This window comes from Cololabis saira, chromosome 5, assembly GCF_033807715.1.
Source record: "Cololabis saira isolate AMF1-May2022 chromosome 5, fColSai1.1, whole genome shotgun sequence".
NCBI lineage: Eukaryota > Metazoa > Chordata > Actinopteri > Beloniformes > Belonidae > Cololabis > Cololabis saira.
In genome coordinates, this window is record NC_084591.1 from 21,063,097 (window position 1) to 21,082,913 (window position 19,817).

Genomic DNA, 19,817 nt, shown 5'->3' on the forward strand with positions numbered 1-19,817 from the left:
GAAGCTGTTCAACGACACCTTCAGAAGAAATGCACGGTCCTTCCTTGAGCCAGCAATAGTGCATAAATGTTATTTATATACAGCTTATGTAATTTTTTTTTTTTTTAACAATAAAGTTGCCATTTGTGAAAATTCAGTGTTGTGATTTCTTTACAGTTAACATGATTCATTTGTCTTGTAACATAAGAAATGAAATTATGAGGAATCGGAGTAAATAACTGTGGTGTAACTGTTTAGAATTCAATTAAAGCTTCCTGTGTGAATTAGTGTGAAGACGAGATAATCCGGTCAGGGAACTAAAGGCTGATTTATGGTTCCGCGTTACACCAACGCAGAGCCTACGGCATAGGGTACGCGTCGATTTAATGCAGAACCGTAATTCAGGCTTTAAGATCCCGTGTCTTACTGCATGCGAGCGTCCGACTATCGCGTCGAGCTGCGTGACATCGGACGCTCTCTGTCCACATTGAAACCGTTAAACACGCAGCCAGTTAGGACAGTCCAATAGAAAATAAAGCAATTTAATTGATTTTGTCACTGAAGTTTGATCGCATCGCATGGGACACGCTTTAATTGTGTACGGAGCCGCTGCTCTTCTGCCTGGAGAGGCTTTGTGCCTCCCCTGTTACACATCATTCAGCCAGCCAATCAGCGCAGAGCCTCATTATCATAGCCTCCCCTCCCCTCAGAATCCCAAATAGAGAAAAAGGTTAGAAGCGGTAAAACTAGAGACATGGCCCACAGGCTGAATTTCTGATTTATGTAGAAAAAACAAGTTTTTGATTGTTTTTAAGACATTCAAGGCCTGTTTAAAATATACATTAAATGCCATAATAGGTCTCCTTTAAAGTTACTCGTCATGCCGCACTGAGACTGTCAAAATCAAGCATTTAGGAAATATCTAAGTGATAAGGACATTTGTGTATTTTATTTCTTTTATTTTGTGTTGGTTTGTTCTGGCAGCTGAGGAAACCACTTCCTGCAGGAACTTTGTCCCATTCTTGTCTGTTAGGATTCCAGCTGCTCAGCGGCCCGGGGTCTTCTTTGCTTTTTTTTCCCATCCCAAGATGTGCCACATGTTCCCGTTTGGTAACTCCAGGCGGGCCGCTTCGGCAGCCGTGACTTTTGTAGCAGACACAGTGTTTGCTTTAGCATCGTCTCGCTGCAGGATGCAGGGCTGCCCTTGAAAGAGATGTCGTCTCGATGGAAGCAGATATGGTTTCCGCTCCAGATGAGCTGCCACAGGTACTGATGCATCCACATAATATAAATGCAGGTTTCTCAACTGATTTCTGACGTCAAGCTGAGGGGTCCCTCTCTTCCTTAATCCCGTGAACAAGAATATCAAATATAGATTTGCCTGACTGCAGGACAGTTTTTTTTTTTTTTACTTTGCCTCAGTCAGTTTTTCAATGAGCTTTGGCCCACAGCAGATGTCTATGTTTACATTTGTCTTCTTCTCTGCATGATAGAGCTTTAACCTGCATTGTAGATGGTTCAGCAAACTGTGTGATGAGACAGTAAACTCTTTGTTTTTGCTGTGGTCTCTATTAAAGAAACATATCTGTTTTGAATGCAGTGAAGCCTGAAGACCCGAAGGTCATGACCTGGTCACTGATACTGTGCAGAGATGTCTGCACAGCGTGTGAATCTTTCGGTCATGTTATGTTGTACAGATAAAGAAAGTTTACATTAGGGAGCATTATTCTGAAAGTGTTTGACTGGCTGTCCCTACAGTTTTTCACAGATGAGTGAAGCTCTTCTTATCCTTACATCTGAGAGTCTCTTCTCTCCCAGGCATGCCACTGGTCTGTTGTCAGTGAACCTCATGAGTTCCAGCATCTTCCTCCAGGTGTTTATGTGCAGTACCACTTACTTTTCCAACCTAGTTCCTATCATCAAATTCAAAACGAGTGAATGAAAATTTTCCATGAAATTGTCTCACTTTTGACAATTTTCTGTACTACTATGGATGAAATATTGGTTATGATATTTGAAATAAGCATTGTATTCTGTTTCTATGTACCTTTACAGCAGAGTCAGGACTTATTTTGTATTTATTAGGGCCCAAGCACTGACAGTGCGAAGGCCCTATTGTATCTGTAGGAATTCTTTCTTTCTTTCTTTCTTTCTTTCTTTCTTTCTTTCTTTCTTTCTTTCTTTCTTTCTTTCTTTCTTTCTTTCTTTCTTTCTTTCTTTCTTTCTTTCTTTCTTTCTTTCTTTCTTTCTTTCTTTCTTTCTTTCTTCTTCTTCTTTATTTTTCCGACGAAAGGAGGGCCTTTTTGCCCCCCTAAACATGCCCCAAAAGTCACCAAATTTTGCACGCAAGCCAGGCCTGGTGACAAATTTGATATTTAATGGTTTGCATTAATGGGCGTGGCCTAATGGCTCAACAGCGCCCCCTAGAAAACTTCGTGCCTCAAGCCCCACAATACGGTTTGATGTACATGCACGAAAATCGGTACATACCTGTATCATGTCGCAACTTAAAGAAAATTCTCTTGGCGCCATGGCCGTAACCGAACAGGAAGTCGGCCATTTTGAATTAATCGTGTAATTTTGAGGCAATTTATGCCATTTCTTCGGCCGTTTCTTCGCCCCAATCGTAACGTGCAGGTGTGTTCATCATCAAACAACATCAACATCAAAATGTGCGTTTCGATCCTGCGACGATGGGCATTACTTTTTCTCAGTCAAAAGCGTTACCATGGCAACGATAGACGCCAAAAAGCGCGCCCCCCCCTTCATCTGATTGGTCCACATTTGATAGTTCCTACTTTCATCCATAACTTTTGAATGGTATGACATACAGTCGTGGGTGGTGTCATTGGTCTCGGTTTTGAGTCCTTGAACATAATTGGTGCAAATTAGCCCCGCCCCTTATTCTGATTGGTCGATATTTGATAGTTCCTATTTTCTGCCATAACTTTTGAATGGTTTGACATAAAGAGTCATGGGTGGTGTCATTGGACTTAGTTTTGAGTCCTTGACCTTTATTGGTGAACATTGCATGCGCGAGGGCCCGTTCATCGCTGCTTACAACTTTAATTTTTTATTGGGGTTGTAGTGAGTGTGATTTTCTCACAGGATGTCACGGATCTTGCCCCTGCACAAAGCCAGGAGCTTTTCAGAGCCAGCTTTTGCTGTTTGGGAGAAGTGACGACGTGTCAACGGGCCATCTGGAGAGGATTAGAGTGAAGCACTGCTGGATCGTGCACCAATATGGTGTAACTGTCGTGGTTATTTTCAGCTCTCTCTTGTTTCTTTATCCCCCTCCTCTACTGGCTTTCTCTCTCATACCACAAATGCAGAAATCCAGAGAGGGGAAGTGCGGGAGAGAGGCAGAGTCTGTTGAAGAAAGAAACTGGGATGGGCTGTGGGTGAGGTTAACTCAGGTCCAAAACCTACTGGAGCAACGACTGATCAGAGACGCAAAGCAGAAAGTTCAAGAGCTAAAACCTTTGCAGAAGGCATCGAGAGGAGAAAGAGAATTCATCTGTTAAAGCAAATAAGGACTGGAAGATTGTTTTAACTTGTAACTCAAACTTTCTCTCCTTTTGAAGACTTATATTGCAGCAGTACTGTAGGAATACAGGAGAGTATCTCATTATCACCACAGTCCATTTCAGAGGCAGAGACCCTGAAGACCTCCCTGGAGCTGCAGTTGAGATGCTGACAACAGTAATGTCAGGCAGGGTGACTCCTCTCTTTCTCCTATCTCTGTGTTTGTCCCTGAGTTCAGTCCGGAGCCAGGGCTCTTCCCAGGATACCTTCATAATCCAGTACCTGGAGAGAAGACTGGCTCAGATGGAGGTGAGTTGATGCTGCTGCTTCTGTTTTACATCAAACGGACACTTAACTACAAGATCGCCCTCATAAGACTTCCTATCCATTGTGTGAAAATGTTACTCATTCAGTTCCCAAACATGCTGGACCTTTTTTCTTTCAAAATTGACATTTCTTTGTTCGTGAAAATGTCATTTTAAGCTTTCTACATTTACATTTCTGTCAGATCATCTGGCTGCAATGTTTCTGGCGTCTCATCATACCCAGATGCTTCTAGAACAAACAAAATACTTCTATGAAGCTTTGGATGAGCTGCGTTGAAGTATCTTTCTTTTCTTTTTTTGGCATCTGTAGAAACACAATATTCTGTAGTTCTGTTTAGTACTAAAATGTAGTCGTTGCTTAATTCTTGAGCATTTTCAGCAGACATCTATTCACATCAGGAGATTCACAGTTTAAAGAGGCTGGGCGATCTAATAAAAGTCAGTGAACTTAAAATTAAAGGAAGTTTCAGGCTAATAGCTAACAAACACGATAAGATATTCCTGAGATACACATGAGCAAGGTGTTTTTTATTGGTTATATCAACTTTGCAGTGACTAGTTGTGGTTTTTCAAGGTTTTATTGTTTTGTTTTTTGTACTGTAAATAAAATGGACATACTGTAAGTCTGAAAAGTGAACTGAAATCCCATAAAACAGTGGCTTTAGTGAGGTTTATCATTGTTTTAGAATCTGCTCATAATTAAAAACTCTCCACACACATTACACAACTGTGCATGTGAGTTTGTTTATTCCACAAGGGATTTTACTGGTATAAATCCTTCTAATCTTCCAATATACTGTATTTCTATAACAAATAAACTAAGTTTAAAGGGCTTTATTTTCATTGTGGTTTGCACACAAGGCATTCTCAGTGTTTTGATCGTGAAACACAGAATGGTGCTCAGCCTATGATCCCTAAAGGGAATCCTGAAGGAGAATGAACTGCTCGCCCGAGACTGAGCACACAGATTTGTAAACTGTAGGCACAGATTATGACTCTAATGACACAGGTTTTAGATTAGTTGTTTTTATGTTTCCACCTAAGCCTAGGTGGCATCAGAAAAATCCCCAGACTCCATTATGTGATTGGCATCACATTTTGGTCCTAAAACACCAAGCAGCAGAGCCTCAGCAGCAAAACTGTATTCACAGGTTTACTGAACAGAGCCAAGTTGTGTTTAATCACTCGAGTTTTGTTACATTATCATCAATTACTTTTTGTCAATGAAATTAGGACCGCCTGAATCAGTGATAACGGGATAAAAAAGAACTTCACTGCTCAAACTATCCACTCACTGCATGAAAAGCACATTTTCTTTATTCTCAATAGGTCGGAGCTGAAGAGCCACATGGACAGTCTGTCTGTGCGTGTGGACAGGGTGGAGAGAGAGCTGGAATATTTGGAAAATAAAATTCCCGCCCAGTCTGATATCGAGATGGAGGCGGCACTGCTGGAACAACAGATAAAGGCGGCAGAGCAGGAGCAGCTGAAGAAGAAAGCCAAGATCAAAGTGAACAACGGTAGGAAGTGGTTTCGTTGAGCATGCAACATGCGTGTGTTTGGTGGTCAGGGCTTAGTTTCCTGGAAAAGAAAAAAGAAATGAAATGGCAAAGAGCAGAAAAAAATCCAAGCCAGACAAACTGAAACAGATGGTGCAAAGGAGGTCTTTAGAAACTATTCATGCCCTGTCCTTTCTCCACCTTGCTCAGACTGCAGGATAACTCTGACTGAAATCAAGTCTCTGAAGATTGTGAAGAAAGCGGGGGACACTAATGGTTTCTGGTTCAAGGACACTTCTAAAAGATCAACTAAGGTTGGAAATATTTGAGTTTTTGCACTGTCAGTTCTTTTTCTTTAGTTTTTTTTCTCAGCAGCAGGCTTTCATCTGCCTCACACTCAGCGTAGAGCTGCTCATACACAGGCAGAGACATTTTCCTCATAACAGTTCGAATTAATGGTGCTGTAGACCGTTTTTATGAGAACATCCATTATCTGGGTTGGTCAAAAATGTTGACCAATGATAAAATGGTTTCAGTAAAGCACAATTCTAATGCCCTGGGCCAATTTCCCTATCCTCATCTACCCTGGTGTCAGGTTAGCGCCTCGCTGATACATCAGAAATGAATGCTTCTCCAGGGAGCTGCTGAAAAGAATAATACAGTTTTGAATAGTGCCATAAAAATAGAGCTGAGAAGAGAACTCAAAGGAAATGAAAGACTCTTCATTAATACCATATCCAAGGAAACACTGTCAAACAGGCCAGAACCTGATTCTGAACCTTTGAACTGCCTGTGTTGGTTGTTTTCTTTCTTTAATTCTCTTATTATTACTTTCTCCACTGTGAGATTTCATGTTCCGCTCCCTTATAAACATCCGACTGCTTGTCACATGACTCCACCCCGTCCAGTTAGGACATCAAAGCAACACGGAGGAGAACCAAGACATAGAAGTAACTGAATAAATCCAACAGCTCGCATAACAGAGAAACCTTGCTCAACGCTTGGACACGTGGACTTTTCTGAAGATGGCAATGAACGAAGAGAGGTAAAATGTAAACGCCACAGAAAAACTGTTTCAGCGACCAAAGTTGGCTTTTTCAGCACTTGCAGCGCAGTCCTGTTAGCAAAGTAATGTATGGCTCAAAGGGAGAGCGACTGCGTCTGAAATCGCCCCCACCCACCATGCAGTGCACCACAGTGTAGTCACCTCTTTTTCAGATAAGCTTAATAACTTACTTTTTACTTTAAAACTCTCTCCACCTATTTAAAAATCATAACGATACTGAAATATTCACTACTCATAAGTGGGGTAAAATCTTCCCTTGATTTGAGGTCATATTTTCTGGTCCCAGGTTGTCAAATCAGGGGGAAGTTAATGTATCACCCCTGGCCTACGACCCAACGAGCTGCACGGTAACCACGTCCTCCCCTCCCTCCCACCCACCTGCAGGAATACAGAGACGCTGCTTCCCTCTTGTTATTATTTAACGTCAACATGAGCATATATTAACAGCAATAGTTAACAAATTCAGGAGCAACATTACCAACTCTTGTCTCATTCTCATTTGCTAAGATTCATCGCTGTCAGAAAACGTCGACCATCCTGTTGCGCCTTTTTTAATTTGTCCTTCTGTTATTCTGGACGTGATTTTTAAATTTCCTTTTTCTAGCTTGTAACCTGACTTTGAATGCTCAAAGTTTGAACCCTCACCAGGATCAACATCCAAGTACATAACATCCTCAGCCAAAATAACTTCCTTGTCTTTATTTTTAGCTGCAAAGGTATTTAGAAGATTTCATCGAATTAATTAGTATCTTTAGTATCACATACGGGCAATTTGGTTTACAGCCAGCAGAAAAAAACATGGATCACACCACCATACACAATAGTCAAGACACGCACACAAAGTAAGTTGTTTAGCAGGCCGATAGCAGCCGGGACAAATGAGTTTGTCCGTCTGTTGGTCCGACACCTCAGTACTTTATACCTGTGGCTGGAAATGAAGCAGCTCAAATGCTGGCATGGGTCCAACAGAGTAACACGGGCTTCCTTCAAGGTTCTGGCTTGGTTCACGTCAATCAGATTAGTAAGCGTCTGTCCTGCAACCTTGCCACATACTTTAACAAGACCGTGTAACAGGTTTTTGTTTGTTTTTTTAAGGTGATTAGTCCAAACCAGCAGACAAATGTAAGTGTTAGAACAGATTTAATAAAACATTTCTATGAAAGTGTTATCCACATAAAAATTCTGGGGTTTGTGTTAATTACAAATGCTGAGGGACTTTTTTTTAACACCCTGCATCAACCTGTGGCTTGGAAGTCTGTTTTTTACCAGCTACGAACTTCAACTGACTGATCGTCGATGATAGCTAGGGAGAGATGACTGCAGGATTTTCCTCCAAATCTACAGTCATCTCATTAGTTTTAGCCTCACTGATGCTTAATAAAGATGACTTGCACCATGTCATAAACTCTATCACTACATGACCACGATCAGCGCTGTCATGGCTCATAGGGATAAGATACCAAATCTGTCTGTTAACATAGTGACAAAATGGTTTTTATTCGATATACTGACATTATTTTGGTTGATATTTTTCAATAAAGTGTTATTCCTGTTATACCATTGTACTCTGTTTCAGTTATATAATATAACAGGAAGGATGAAAGCATAAAGAACAAACAAAAACCCCTTCTCTCATCTCTGACTGCATCACAACTGTTCATCTTTCAGGTCTACCTGCTCAGTGGAATTCATAACAACACTGTGCTGGAGTATGTGTCTTTGGAAAACTTCATTGAGAGGACCTCAGCACCTCCAGTTAAGATGCTGCAGCTGCCGTTCCACTGGCAGGGCACAGGTCATGTGGTTTACAACGGATTCCTGTACTGCCACAAGGCAGATACCCCCAACCAAATACTGAAGGTCTGTGGCTCTGGTGAGGCAGTCATGACTCCATTCTGTGCACTGCGTGCTGTCAAAGCGTTTCCTTGTTCCTGCATTGTGTTTATAGAGAAAACAAAGGAACAGAGTCAAACAGCTGAACTGACATGATGTTACTCGGCAGCATTACAAACAAAAATGACCCACTGCAGAGAGTTTAGCCATAGGACACTGATTTCCTAACAGCTCGGTGTTGAACTGGATTACAGTTTTTGGCAGGAGTTTGGATACTCTGAGAATGTTTAGTCATCAGGGAGTGGGTTCTGTCCTTTTTTCCTTTGCCTCTCAGTGTTAAGGGAGGTCAGTGAGACTGCGGTGCCAAAGGCACATTTTTGTCCAAGCAAAGCTCATTTTTCCCACGACTCTTTGAACAAGTTAATTCTCTGGAAAAAATTGCAAATAATAAAACAAAATAAAACACTTATAATCAAACAGACTTAGTATTTTACTGGCATTGTCAACATTTCCTCAGGGTAAAGAGGGCAGCAACCATTAGTGGGACAGCATTGTTTTAAAATATCCTCATTCTGCACATTTCTTCTCACATAAAGGTGGATCTGGTGAATGGCACGGTGGTGGACAGCACTCTTCTTCCAGGAGCCGGCCGTATTCCTGTCTACAGTCTGAATCCCAACACGTACCTGGACATGGCAGTCGATGAGCTTGGCCTCTGGGTTCTGCATGCTGACGTGGAGTACGGAGGAAACTTGGTCATCACCAAACTGGATAAAGGTAAAGATGATCAGAGGCTGCTGTTAAAAAGCATTTTTTCTTGCACTTTGCATACAATGAGCATGCATAAATCCTTATCAGAACTGCAGAACCATGGCTATACAGGACGGAAAGTGCCTTAGAAAATGTAAACAAAATGTTAAAGTGTTTATGTATTTCACATCAAATATCTATTTGGTGTAAAGTTTTTTGCTTTTTCTTTTCATATTGAGTTATTTGATATATTACAAGCATTACAGACCATACAGGAAATAGGGAATATTATGTGGTGCTTATGACTTTTGTTTGCTTGTCGTTGTTTCAGGAACTCTGGGGGTAGAATATACCTGGGATACACAGTGTAGAAGTCAGGATGCTGAAGGAGCCTTCTTGATCTGTGGGACCCTTTATGTGGTCTACAATACACGCTATGGAGGACGGTCCACCATACAGTGTCTGTATGACATTCATGACACCGTCCACAGGTTGGCACAAACACTGCAGAGCAAACATGCACCGGCTCCCCGTATTAATGTGTACACGTACAGTAAACACTTCAATGGAAAAACTGTATTTTGAAGCATTGTCTTTCTTAATTGAAAGCCTTTTTCATATACTGAAATGTTTTTTGCTTTCCTGTGCCGTCCCCCTCAAATAGCAGCGAGAGTCCTGTGATGTTCTTCCCGAAGCGGTACACCAGCCACAGCAGCATCCACTATCACCCCGGAGACAAACAGCTGTATGCCTGGGACGACGGCTACCAGACGATATACAAAGTGGAGACACGCAGGAATGTTTAAGCCCTTGCAGGATGATGTCCATATGTACTAAATGATCCAGAATCCTGCGGCAAAACTTGTATTATCACTTAAAAATCAATCCCAAAGGATTCATCACAATAACAAGATAAAACACAACTTGAAAAGGTTATAAGAGTATATTGTTCTACTGCTGAGTCTGTTGTAGGGGTAGAAGGTGCTTTTGTTGTTGTGAATGGTTATCCATGATAAAAACAGATCAAACAGAGGGGTTTTTTTATGCATTTTATGGGCTTTAGAGTTTGTATCAGCACAATAAAGATTTTTTATATTTTGTGCATCTTTATAAAGTTGCGTTGAAGTCATTAATAATACTTGTTGATGGCTTTGAGATAATAACTGTCCCTTGATATCATATTCATTTGACAAGTTGCCTCAGCTAATCAATAAACATTTATTTGTACAGAGCTTGACATGCATCACAAAGTAGGCCTGCCTTACACGGTAAAAAAGATTTTTCAAAAAGTAAATATCAAAGAAAACCATGAAAGGCAATAACTTTGCACCCCATAATTAACCATACCTCATCTCAAACCGGCAGTCGGATGGATTGATGGATGGATGGTTAGATGGATGGATGGATGGATAGAAAATAAGGGCTTTATCAGAGACAATAACTTTTAACCAGTTTTTTGTAATCAAATTTGTGTATTTCCTGCTACATTTCAGCCAGTCCTGGATGTTTTTCTTGGAGATGTGTGGCTCTTTTGCTGTGCTTCTTAGATGGATCTATAATCCACATAAACAACTCAGCAGGCTCTAATACAGCCTCATCCTGAGCCACTTGCCTGTTAACTCTATTTTTTTTAATATTCTCAACCTTGCATTTTCAGAAAACCGGTACTGGTGGGTTACAACTTACCAACAGAGACAAAAAAGATCTGTCAATGTGTAATAATATGTAATATAACTTTATATCTACGTGTGTGTGTGTGTGTGTGTGTGTGTGTGTGTGTGTGTGTGTGTGTGTGTGTGTGTGTGTGTGTGTGTGTGTGTGTGATCATAGGAAAGGCAAATGATGTAACATTTTTGGTAATGATATTGAGGCCTATGTTACTGAAACTAGATGTGACCCAGCCCACATCATCCGAGCAGCGGCCCCCAGCCTTACAAAGCAGCCTGTGTCCTATTTAAAGGCTCACCCCATCAGATATGTGACGGAAACACCTGTTTTTTTTTATTTATTTTTTTTTATTATTTATTATTTGCTCATCCACCCTGTCAGATGGGTTGAATAAAATACAAATTAATTTGAATTTACTTAGTTTTGAGCATCAAACTAAACATAAAACTCACCATTTTTTTTTTAAATCCCTAGCAAACACAGTCCCATTGTTGCTAATTAAACATTGTATGATGATATAAATTAACTCCAACAACATTATTAATTGCAGAGTCATTTGGGAGATTAAATGTACTCATCATTTGTCATTTTCACGTTTATTCACATATACTGTGCAAGCCTTTGCTGGGGTTAAATGTACAGAAGAAATGTTTTGAATAAAAAAGGGTCAGTATTTTTAGCTATTTTAGATAATGATGGTGACTCTTCAGAGGAGACCCCATGCCAGAAAAGAATATTATAAACATGCATAATAATATGAAGCAACCTACTGAAATGGGATCAAATCTGCTCCATCTCCCCCTGCTTTTATTTTAATACTAATTATGGTTTGTTGAATTATTATCTCCTTTCCTTTTATAATGGTCCATTGTTTAAAAAGAAGTTGCTGAAATGACTTTCTGAAGTATTTTAGACATTTCGGCCAGCACGACTGCTACTCAGATACTTCCGGGTCATTTACCAATGATTTACAAGATTTACCCTTTTTTTTATTATAATTGACAGATATATACAGAAAAGGTACAAAACTTCATTATAAAATGCAGTTACAAATTAAGGACAGTAAATTATATATCAAAATAAAACGCTCTGTTTAAGACTGTCTGAATACGATATTAATATAGCTTTGAGAACAATTATATTTGGATGTTGGCTAGCAAATTTAGTACAGTGAATATGATATTTAGCAATAATTAAGAGAAGGTTGATTAAATATACTTTGTCTGGGCTTGTCATATCATTTTTTGATACACCAAATAGTACATGTTGAATGCTCAACTTAAAGGAAGAATCAAGTTTAGCATTTATAAAATGATTAAGGTCAATCCAGAGAATATTAGTATAATTCCAGAATAAGTGAGATATTGTTTCATGCACATTACCACAAAAAGAACAGTGTGTCAATGTTTATCTTATATTGAATAAGATTGGCCTTGACTGGATAGCATCTATGAAGTATTTTAAAAGTAACCTCTCTTACTTTGTTTGTAATAATACATTTTCTTGACAAGACCTATGTGTTTTTCCAATCTATCTCATTATATAAATGATTCCAATAGAAAACTGCTGCAGGTTTATAAACAAGATCTCTCTGTATAGTATACCTTATGCAATGATTCGTAGCTTTATCACTTAGTAAAGGGCAAATATTACCAACATATATGTCATCAGGATTCAACCTTGGAATATTACAATTTTTACTTTAGGAGCAGAACACAGTACCAGGATTTACCCTTTTTGTTTTGATCGTATAACGTAATGACGTCACCTCGAGCGGTTGCATTCAATCTGGTTGGACCTCCCCTTTTCAGTTGGCGATGACGTCAGGAAGGGGGCGGGGCCAACCCAACCGCTGAATTTGAGAGCAGCAGGAGCGACTAGCGAGGCTCTAACCAGAGGAAACAAAACACTGCTCTGCTGTCACGTTGTTGTCCCAAAGTGCTGCTTGGAAACGATGAGGAGGAGAAGCAGCGGCAGTAACACCAGCTGGAGAAGTTCTAGCAGGAGGCGCAGTGAGAGTTTGCGTTTTGATGAGTTCGGGTTTGCTCTGGCCAAGAGAAAGCAGCAGCAGGTTAATCACCGATGTCACGCTTACAGGTGGGAGGAGAGGCTTTAACCAGGTCCTGTAAAGCAGATGATTTAACTTAGTTAAAAAGTAGTTAAAAACTTGACAGTACGTATTAAACTGTTGGAAACATTCCCTCCTCCAACATTGTTGCTTTTTTAATTCATTTCAGGGAATTAAAGTAAAGTTTTGTTGCCCTTCTTGGCTGTATCAACAATTAATTACTCAAAGTCTTTACTAAAATGATTTACCTTCAGCCAAATAAAAAACCAAATGGATTAAACGGTTCCCTGTTGTTTGTGTCAGCTATCCACATCTGAGCTCGGTGAGGGTGAAGGAGCTGTGTGAGCTGCTCAGCTACTGGAGCGGAGCCAGCTTCATCTGCAGGAGCCAGGTCAGTTACCCTTACCTGGGGGTCAGGGGTCAGGTCAGTTACCCTTACACAGACCCTGGGGGTCAGGGGTCAGGTTAGTTACACCAACTAGTTACCCCAACACAGGTCAGTTACCCTTACACAGACTCTGGGGGTCAGGGGTCAGGTTAGTTACACCAACTAGTTACCCCAACACAGGTCAGTTACCCTTACCCAGGTCAGTTACCCTTACACCAACCCTGGGGGTCAGGGGTCAGTTACACTTACACCAACCCTGGGGTCAGGGGTCAGGTCAGTTACCCCAACTAGTTACCACTACCCAGGTCAGTTACCCTTACACCAACCCTGGGGGTCAGAGGTCAGGTTAGTTACCCCAACTAGTTACCCCTACCCAGGTTAGTTACCCCAACTACCGTAGTTACCCCGACCCAGGTCAGTTACCCCTACTAGTTACCCCGACCCAGGAGCCAGGTTAGTTACCCCAACTAGTTACCCCAACCCAGGTTAGTTACCCCTACCCAGGTTAGTTACCCCAACTAGTTACCCCAACCCAGGTTAGTTACCCCTACCCAGGTTAGTTACCCCAACTACCGTAGTTACCCCAACCCCGGAGCCAGCTTCATCTGCAAGAGCCAGGTCAGTTACCCCAACTAGTTACCCCGACCCAGGTCAGTTACCCCTACCCAGGTCAGTTACCCCAACTAGTTACCCCTACCCAGGTCAGTTACCCCTACCCAGGTCAGTTACCCCAACTAGTTACCCCTACCCAGGTCAGTTACCCCTACCCAGGTCAGTTACCCCAACTAGTTACCCCGGCCCAGGTTAGTTACCCCTACTAGTTACCCCTACCCAGGTCAGTTACCCCAACTAGTTACCCCTACCCAGGTTAGTTACCCCAACTAGTTACCCCGACTCAGGTTAGTTACCCCTACCCAGGTCAGTTACCCCAACTAGTTACCCCGACTCAGGTTAGTTACCCCTACCCAGGTTAGTTACCTCAACTAGTTACCCCTACCCAGGTTAGTTACCCCAACTAGTTACCCTTACCCAGGTTAGTTACCCCAACTAGTTACCCCAACCCTGGGGGTCAGGGGTCAGGTTAGTTACCCCGACCCAGAGTCAGGTTAGTTACCCCGACCGCTGAACCCGGGGTCAGGTTATTTACACCATCCCCTGAACCCGGGGTCAGGTTAGTTCGAGTTGTTCATGAGGTCCAACATGTAGTCATGTAGTCATCACACCTCACCCCCCGTGCTCCTCAGGTGGAGCGGTTCATCAGGATGGGGGTTCCTCCGAGCCTGCGAGGTCGAGTCTGGAAGTGCCTCCTCAATGTTGACCACCTGAGCAAGACTAGTAACTTCAACTACCAGGTAAAACATCAATCCACCCCATTTTATTTTTTAAACCTGCATTACCTTATTAAGAGAAAAGAATAATAAATAAAAAAACAGTTCAATATATCTATACCAGGGTACTCATTAAAAAAAAGTGTCCATCTGTGTGTTAATTTAAGATTCCTAAATGAGGATTGATTTGAGGATTTGATATTTTTGTTTTCTTGATTTCAAAAAAACTTATTCTTACTTCACTGTAATAGAAATTAATCCTCAAAAGAAATGCAAGTTCCTAATTTGTCCAGCAGATGTCCCCATTTTCATTGTATTCAGGTCTTTAACGAACGCACTGTGTTGTTTGTAAGCTTGGTTTCCCTTTTAAAGCAACACAGAGGACTTTTGTCTATGTTGAAATATTAGTTTCACTTTCATTTTGAAGGAAAGCTTTCTTACTTTAATGCAGCGTCTTCTACCTGGATCGATCTTTCGTATCCATACGCAAAACCCAGCCAAAGTAACTTTGCACACATCAAGCTTCACACATCAATAATGATGAAGCAAGCTTGCAAAGCTACAGTTGGCATCTTGTCACTTAGAGTAACTACACCAGGAATAAATGAAGGTAACTGAGCAAAAGACCAAAGAAAATTCAGTTTTAAACTGTTAAGTCATTTAACCTCCACTGCCAATCGAACGGACCTCAACATTTGGAAAAGGTTTCCGTGTGCTGCTTTACCATGTCTTTTTTTTTCCTTTTGGAAATCCCTCTCAACTGTTACGTGTGACCAGACAACCAGTAAATGTATATTAACTGCCCTGTTTTTGTCATTCATTCATATGAAGTTGATCTATCTTCTAACAAGGTAATGGGCTACCTTTTTTCCCCCACAGATATGTTTGTCTGAGGTACGAGGGCCCCTCGTGGATTTGGGCGTCAGTGAGTATGGGATTTTGTCTGCAATCGCCACGCTGAGCGACACCCAGAATGATCTGGATCAGCAGAGCTCCAGCTGCTCTGAGCCCTGCTACTCAGTCGATGACATCACTCTGTTCAGACAGATCGCTCTCGACCTGCGTGAGTAAATTCCTTTTTCTGTTATTTGTGGATATTGTATATTTATATTATATTTTGAATATTGTAAAGGGTTTTCAAGATTCCTGCATTTTCTGTTTCATCAGCCATATAATCACAAGTGATTGTTTCCAGGTTTCAGATAATGTTATTTATGAATTAATTGTTGGCTAGTTAGTATTTTTATGTATCATAGTATTATTTCTGTACTATTTTTATTTTTTTGTGTGTGTGTGTGTGTGTGTGTGTGTGTGTGTGAACTTTAAGGGCATTTATTGCACGTACCTGTGAGGGATAGAGCTTAACAAATGTTTGGGAATCTAATAATTTAACTTTTGTGTCGTAACTCTTAACAGAGCGTTCCTTTCCAACCCACCGGTCTCTGATGGGGGAAAGCCCAGAAGCCATCGAGGGTCAGGCTAAACTCTTCAGAGTCCTCATCGCCTATGCAAAATACAACCCAGAGGTTGGCTACAGTCAAGGTAACTGAGTGCATGTTTTATCCATTTTTGCTCAGTAGTTCTACATTAGTCAGTTCATTTTAGAAGTTTGGATGTACACGATTGGGTTGAACTTTGTTCCATGGTGTTTCCTGCCTCCGTATTTAACTATGCCCATCATAGTCCAAGGGATTGACTTTTTGGTTATTGTTAAACCTGCATGTGAATCATTACAAGGCATGGGGCGGAATATCTTCATGCGTCCTCTGACTCACATTCACAGTCAGTGTGACAGTTTGGTTTTGTTTTCATTTCCGTACTTGGAGTTAAAAAAAAAAAAGTTGTTGAATATAACAAAAACGTGTACATTACCAGTCAAAAGTTTGGACATACCCATTAATTTAGAATTGATAGGTGTATCCAAACTTTTGACAGGAAATTTGAACAGTATAACACAACTTGGCTTTCTCCCATGCATAACCAAGTATTCAATGCATATGTCTTGTGACTTTCTTTTTTTATCCACTCTCGGGTTTAGTGTTTCTCATATAGACCAGCTCCAAAGCAGTTACTCCAGATGCATGTGAATGTCCACTAGTAAACAAATCCCCCAGAATACTCGTTAATGTTAGACCTGATCAACCTCAGAGCAGTGGGCTCTTCCCCCCCCCCCCCCCCCCATTTTTGTGAAAAATCCTTCCTAAATCCTCCCTGGCCATTCCAACACTTTTCCATGTTTCCCCTGTAACCACTCAAGTGTTGCTTTAGCTGTGTGTTTGGGGTCATTGCCCTGCTGGAAGGTCAACCTCCCTCCTAGCCTCAAATCACGCACAGTGCTACAGGTTTTGAGCAAGACTATCCCTGTAATTAGCGCCATCCATCTTTCCCTGAAGTCTGATCAGTTTCCCAGTCCCAGCTGCTGAAAAACATCCCCACAGCATGATTCTGCCACCACCATAGTTTCACTGTGGGGATTGTGTTGTTTGGGTGATGTGTTGGCTTTGGGCTGGACACAGCGTTTTCCTTGATGGCCGAAAATTTCATTTTAGTCTCAGTCCAGTGCACCTTCTTCCATACGTTTTTGGGAGTCTCCTACATGCCTTTTCATATACTCAAAACGTTCCATTTTGTTTTTTAGCTAGTAATGACTTTCTTCTGGTGGTGCCTCTTGCTTAGGTGTTGCAGCCAGAGGTGGAAAAAGTACAAAAATATTGTACTTAAGTAAAAGTACAAATTTTCTGCTTGAAAATTACTTAAGTAAAAGTAAAAAGTACCCATTAAGAAAATTACTTAAGTAAAAGTATAAAAGTACCTCAACTTAAATATAATAAAGTACAAAAAGTACATGGGTTAAAATGTACTTAAGTACAAAAGTACAAAGTACAAAGTACAAAGTACAAAATTCAAAGTACAAAATTATTTTCAAAAGGATTGCAAAAAAATGAAGAATCCAAGAATTTGCTTACAACTCTAAATAATGGTGATATTATTCTGACCCCTTTAGTGTTAGTTTCCATTAACCCATTTTAATTTCTCCCTTTGCTCATCACTGCTGCTGTTCCCCAGTGGCCCCGCTGACAGGTTCACCCCCAGCCTGTAGTATGCAGTGACAACATTAAGCAACCCCAGCTGATAAAGGATGAGACTTTTGAACTTTTAAATGCCAAAACCACCTTAGAAGGGGTGGAATCAAAGAATGGTGCGCATGGACACGCGTCGGCTGCCGCTCAAGGCTGATTTATGGTTCCGCGTTACACCAACGTACCCTACGGCGAGGCTCTGCGTCGATTTAACGCGGAACCATAATTCAGGCTTCAGTCCTCCTCGGTACTCGACGCGACGGCGGTTCCTCCGGCCTTCCGGCCCGCCTCTGCGGCGCAACTCTCCCGGGAGCTGCGGCTCCTTCTTGGTATATTCACGCGCCCCCCTTCCTTCCCGTCCGCCTCATGGTTCCGCGTTAAATCAACGCACACCGTTACGCCGTAGGCTACGGCGTAGAGTGCGCGTCGCCGCGTACCCTACGCTGTAGCTCTGCGCCGGTGTAACGCGGAACCATAAATCAGCCCCCGCTGTGCTGTTTTTTAATTTGTAGCGAGTAACGACGTGTCCAATTTTAAATGTAGCGGATTAAAAGTACGATTATTTCCTTGAAAATGTAACGAAGTAAAAGTAAAAGTACAGAAAAATGAAAGTATCAATAAAAGTACAAATTCTCAAAAATCTTACTTAAGTAAAATAACAAAGTACTTGTAGTTTGTTACTTTACACCACTGGTTGCAGCCTGTGGAGCCTTTCAAAAAAGGTGTGTGTAAATGTATTGACAGGTCATGTGACACACAGGTGGACATCATTTTACTAAATATGTGACTTCTGAGGTTAATTGGTTGCACCAGAGCTTTTTATGGGCTTCATATATATATATATATATATATATATATATATATATATATATATACCGTATATATATAAACAAACATGTTTATCCTCTATTAGTGTACAGTATAGCACAGTGTTGTTCTCTGGCTTAATTTAGCCTGAGCTTTCCTTATGTTTCATCTCACTGACTAGTCATCAAACTGCCTGAGCAATATGTTAAAAGGTACTTTCTTTGATCTACATTGGTTTTTAGTATTTCTCAGCCACTTGCTCGCTATTAAACAAACAGCAAGTGGCAGTGTCGTACCTGCTTGCATACAATACCAGTTAGTTGAGTGCATGTAGCCATCACAGAAACGGGCAGAAAGACCAGCTGATTGACAAAAAGGATGATGAACCATTTCCCTCAGAGTAAAATAATTGGTTGTGGTTTTTACAGTCCTCCAGCCTCCACAGATGACACTTGTTTTTGTTTTTTTATTTAGTTGTTGTTGTTGTTGTTTTTTTACAATAATCTCTCATCAATTTATTTAATTTGTTAGTTATTATCAAAATGTAAAAATGATTTTAGCCAATGGAAAAAAAAAATATGTGCTTCTTGAAATTATCACCTAGTCTACTTTTAAGTGGCTAAAAATCCACCCGGGCAGTCTACCCATATGTGAATCTGTGAGGACTGGTTTTCTGTCTGCGTCCAAGCAGCAGGTATTGACGTGGTCATCAACAGATTATGGGTCTTGCACTACATTTTAATGGTGTTTTGGCTTAGCATTATGTTCCCTCAGTTGCTAAATTTTGTTAACTATCACTTATTTGAAAAGGATATCGACAGTACATAATGTGGCCAGCTGATGGAAGTAGAGATCCATTGTTATAAAAAACTGAATTATCTATTTCATTCCAACTCAATTCAGTAGCTATTTTGACAACCTGCATCCAGCTTTGATTAAAAATTTACACTATGCAAGTTTTGATGTTTGACAATATGCCGAAAATGAAACGGGAAGAATCTAAAGACGTTGAAGTTGACATGGAATTTGAGATATTTACCAAGGAAGTTTTTTTCTCAAATTAATTTTCTCCACATTGCTGTTGTATTTAGCTACTTAGTATTTTATTAGTTGTTAAGATGTTGTCAAATGAAATGTTTAGGATTTCCTGAGTAACCGCTTTTTTTTTTTTTTTTTTTTTTTTCCAAAATATGTCATTTGAATGTTTTTCCCATTTTAAGAAAAACAACTATGTATTTTACAGGGATGTCCTACATAGCTGCAGTGTTGCTGATGCATCTGGGAGAGGAAGAGGCCTTCTGGGCTCTGACAGCCTTGCTGGATAAACCAAAATACCTGGCTGACCTGTTTGATCTCAGCCTCACCAGGTAAGAATAGGTTTAAAAAACAGACTACTTTCAGATGAACAAAATTACCGTTTATGTATTACTGGTTGGGAGATTTTAAACTTCATCTTAATTTGACTTATTTGTACTATTACCCAAATGAGACAAAAGCTAC

The 19,817-nt window shown here is 40.7% G+C and overlaps 2 protein-coding genes across 3 annotated transcripts in view; both read left to right on the forward strand.

Moving 5' to 3' along the window:
• The first annotated feature begins 3,299 nt into the window (after window positions 1-3,299).
• On the forward strand, window positions 3,300-10,617 carry olfml1 (olfactomedin-like 1). Its single transcript, XM_061722761.1, has 8 exons — window positions 3,300-3,813; window positions 5,064-5,077; window positions 5,160-5,350; window positions 5,540-5,643; window positions 8,064-8,255; window positions 8,825-9,005; window positions 9,310-9,469; window positions 9,643-10,617. The coding sequence occupies exons 1-8, from the start codon at window positions 3,670-3,672 to the stop codon at window positions 9,782-9,784; spliced, it is 1,128 nt and encodes a 375-aa protein (XP_061578745.1). The 5' UTR covers window positions 3,300-3,669; the 3' UTR covers window positions 9,785-10,617.
• Window positions 10,618-12,403: 1,786 nt separating this feature from the next.
• si:ch211-266k8.4 (growth hormone-regulated TBC protein 1-A) overlaps window positions 12,404-19,817 on the forward strand; it is a 71,457-nt gene continuing 64,043 nt past the window's right edge. For both annotated transcript variants that reach the window (XM_061722514.1, XM_061722515.1), the window contains exons 1-6: window positions 12,404-12,743; window positions 13,018-13,105; window positions 14,347-14,454; window positions 15,310-15,493; window positions 15,847-15,972; window positions 19,561-19,684. In XM_061722514.1, coding sequence (XP_061578498.1) covers window positions 12,601-12,743; window positions 13,018-13,105; window positions 14,347-14,454; window positions 15,310-15,493; window positions 15,847-15,972; window positions 19,561-19,684 — 773 coding nt within the window. In that variant the 5' untranslated portion in view covers window positions 12,404-12,600. The remainder of the gene's footprint in view (window positions 12,744-13,017; window positions 13,106-14,346; window positions 14,455-15,309; window positions 15,494-15,846; window positions 15,973-19,560; window positions 19,685-19,817) is intronic.

Excerpts from the sequence above, each read along its gene's own strand:
- olfml1 (XM_061722761.1), top strand. The coding sequence starts at position 3,670 with ATGCTGACAACAGTAATGTCAGGCAGGGTGACTCCTCTCTTTCTCCTA. Across the intron at positions 8,256-8,824 it reads CCCCCAACCAAATACTGAAG|GTGGATCTGGTGAATGGCAC; the intron begins GTCTGTGGCTCT and ends TCTCACATAAAG. Across the intron at positions 9,470-9,642 it reads ATTCATGACACCGTCCACAG|CAGCGAGAGTCCTGTGATGT; the intron begins GTTGGCACAAAC and ends CCCCTCAAATAG.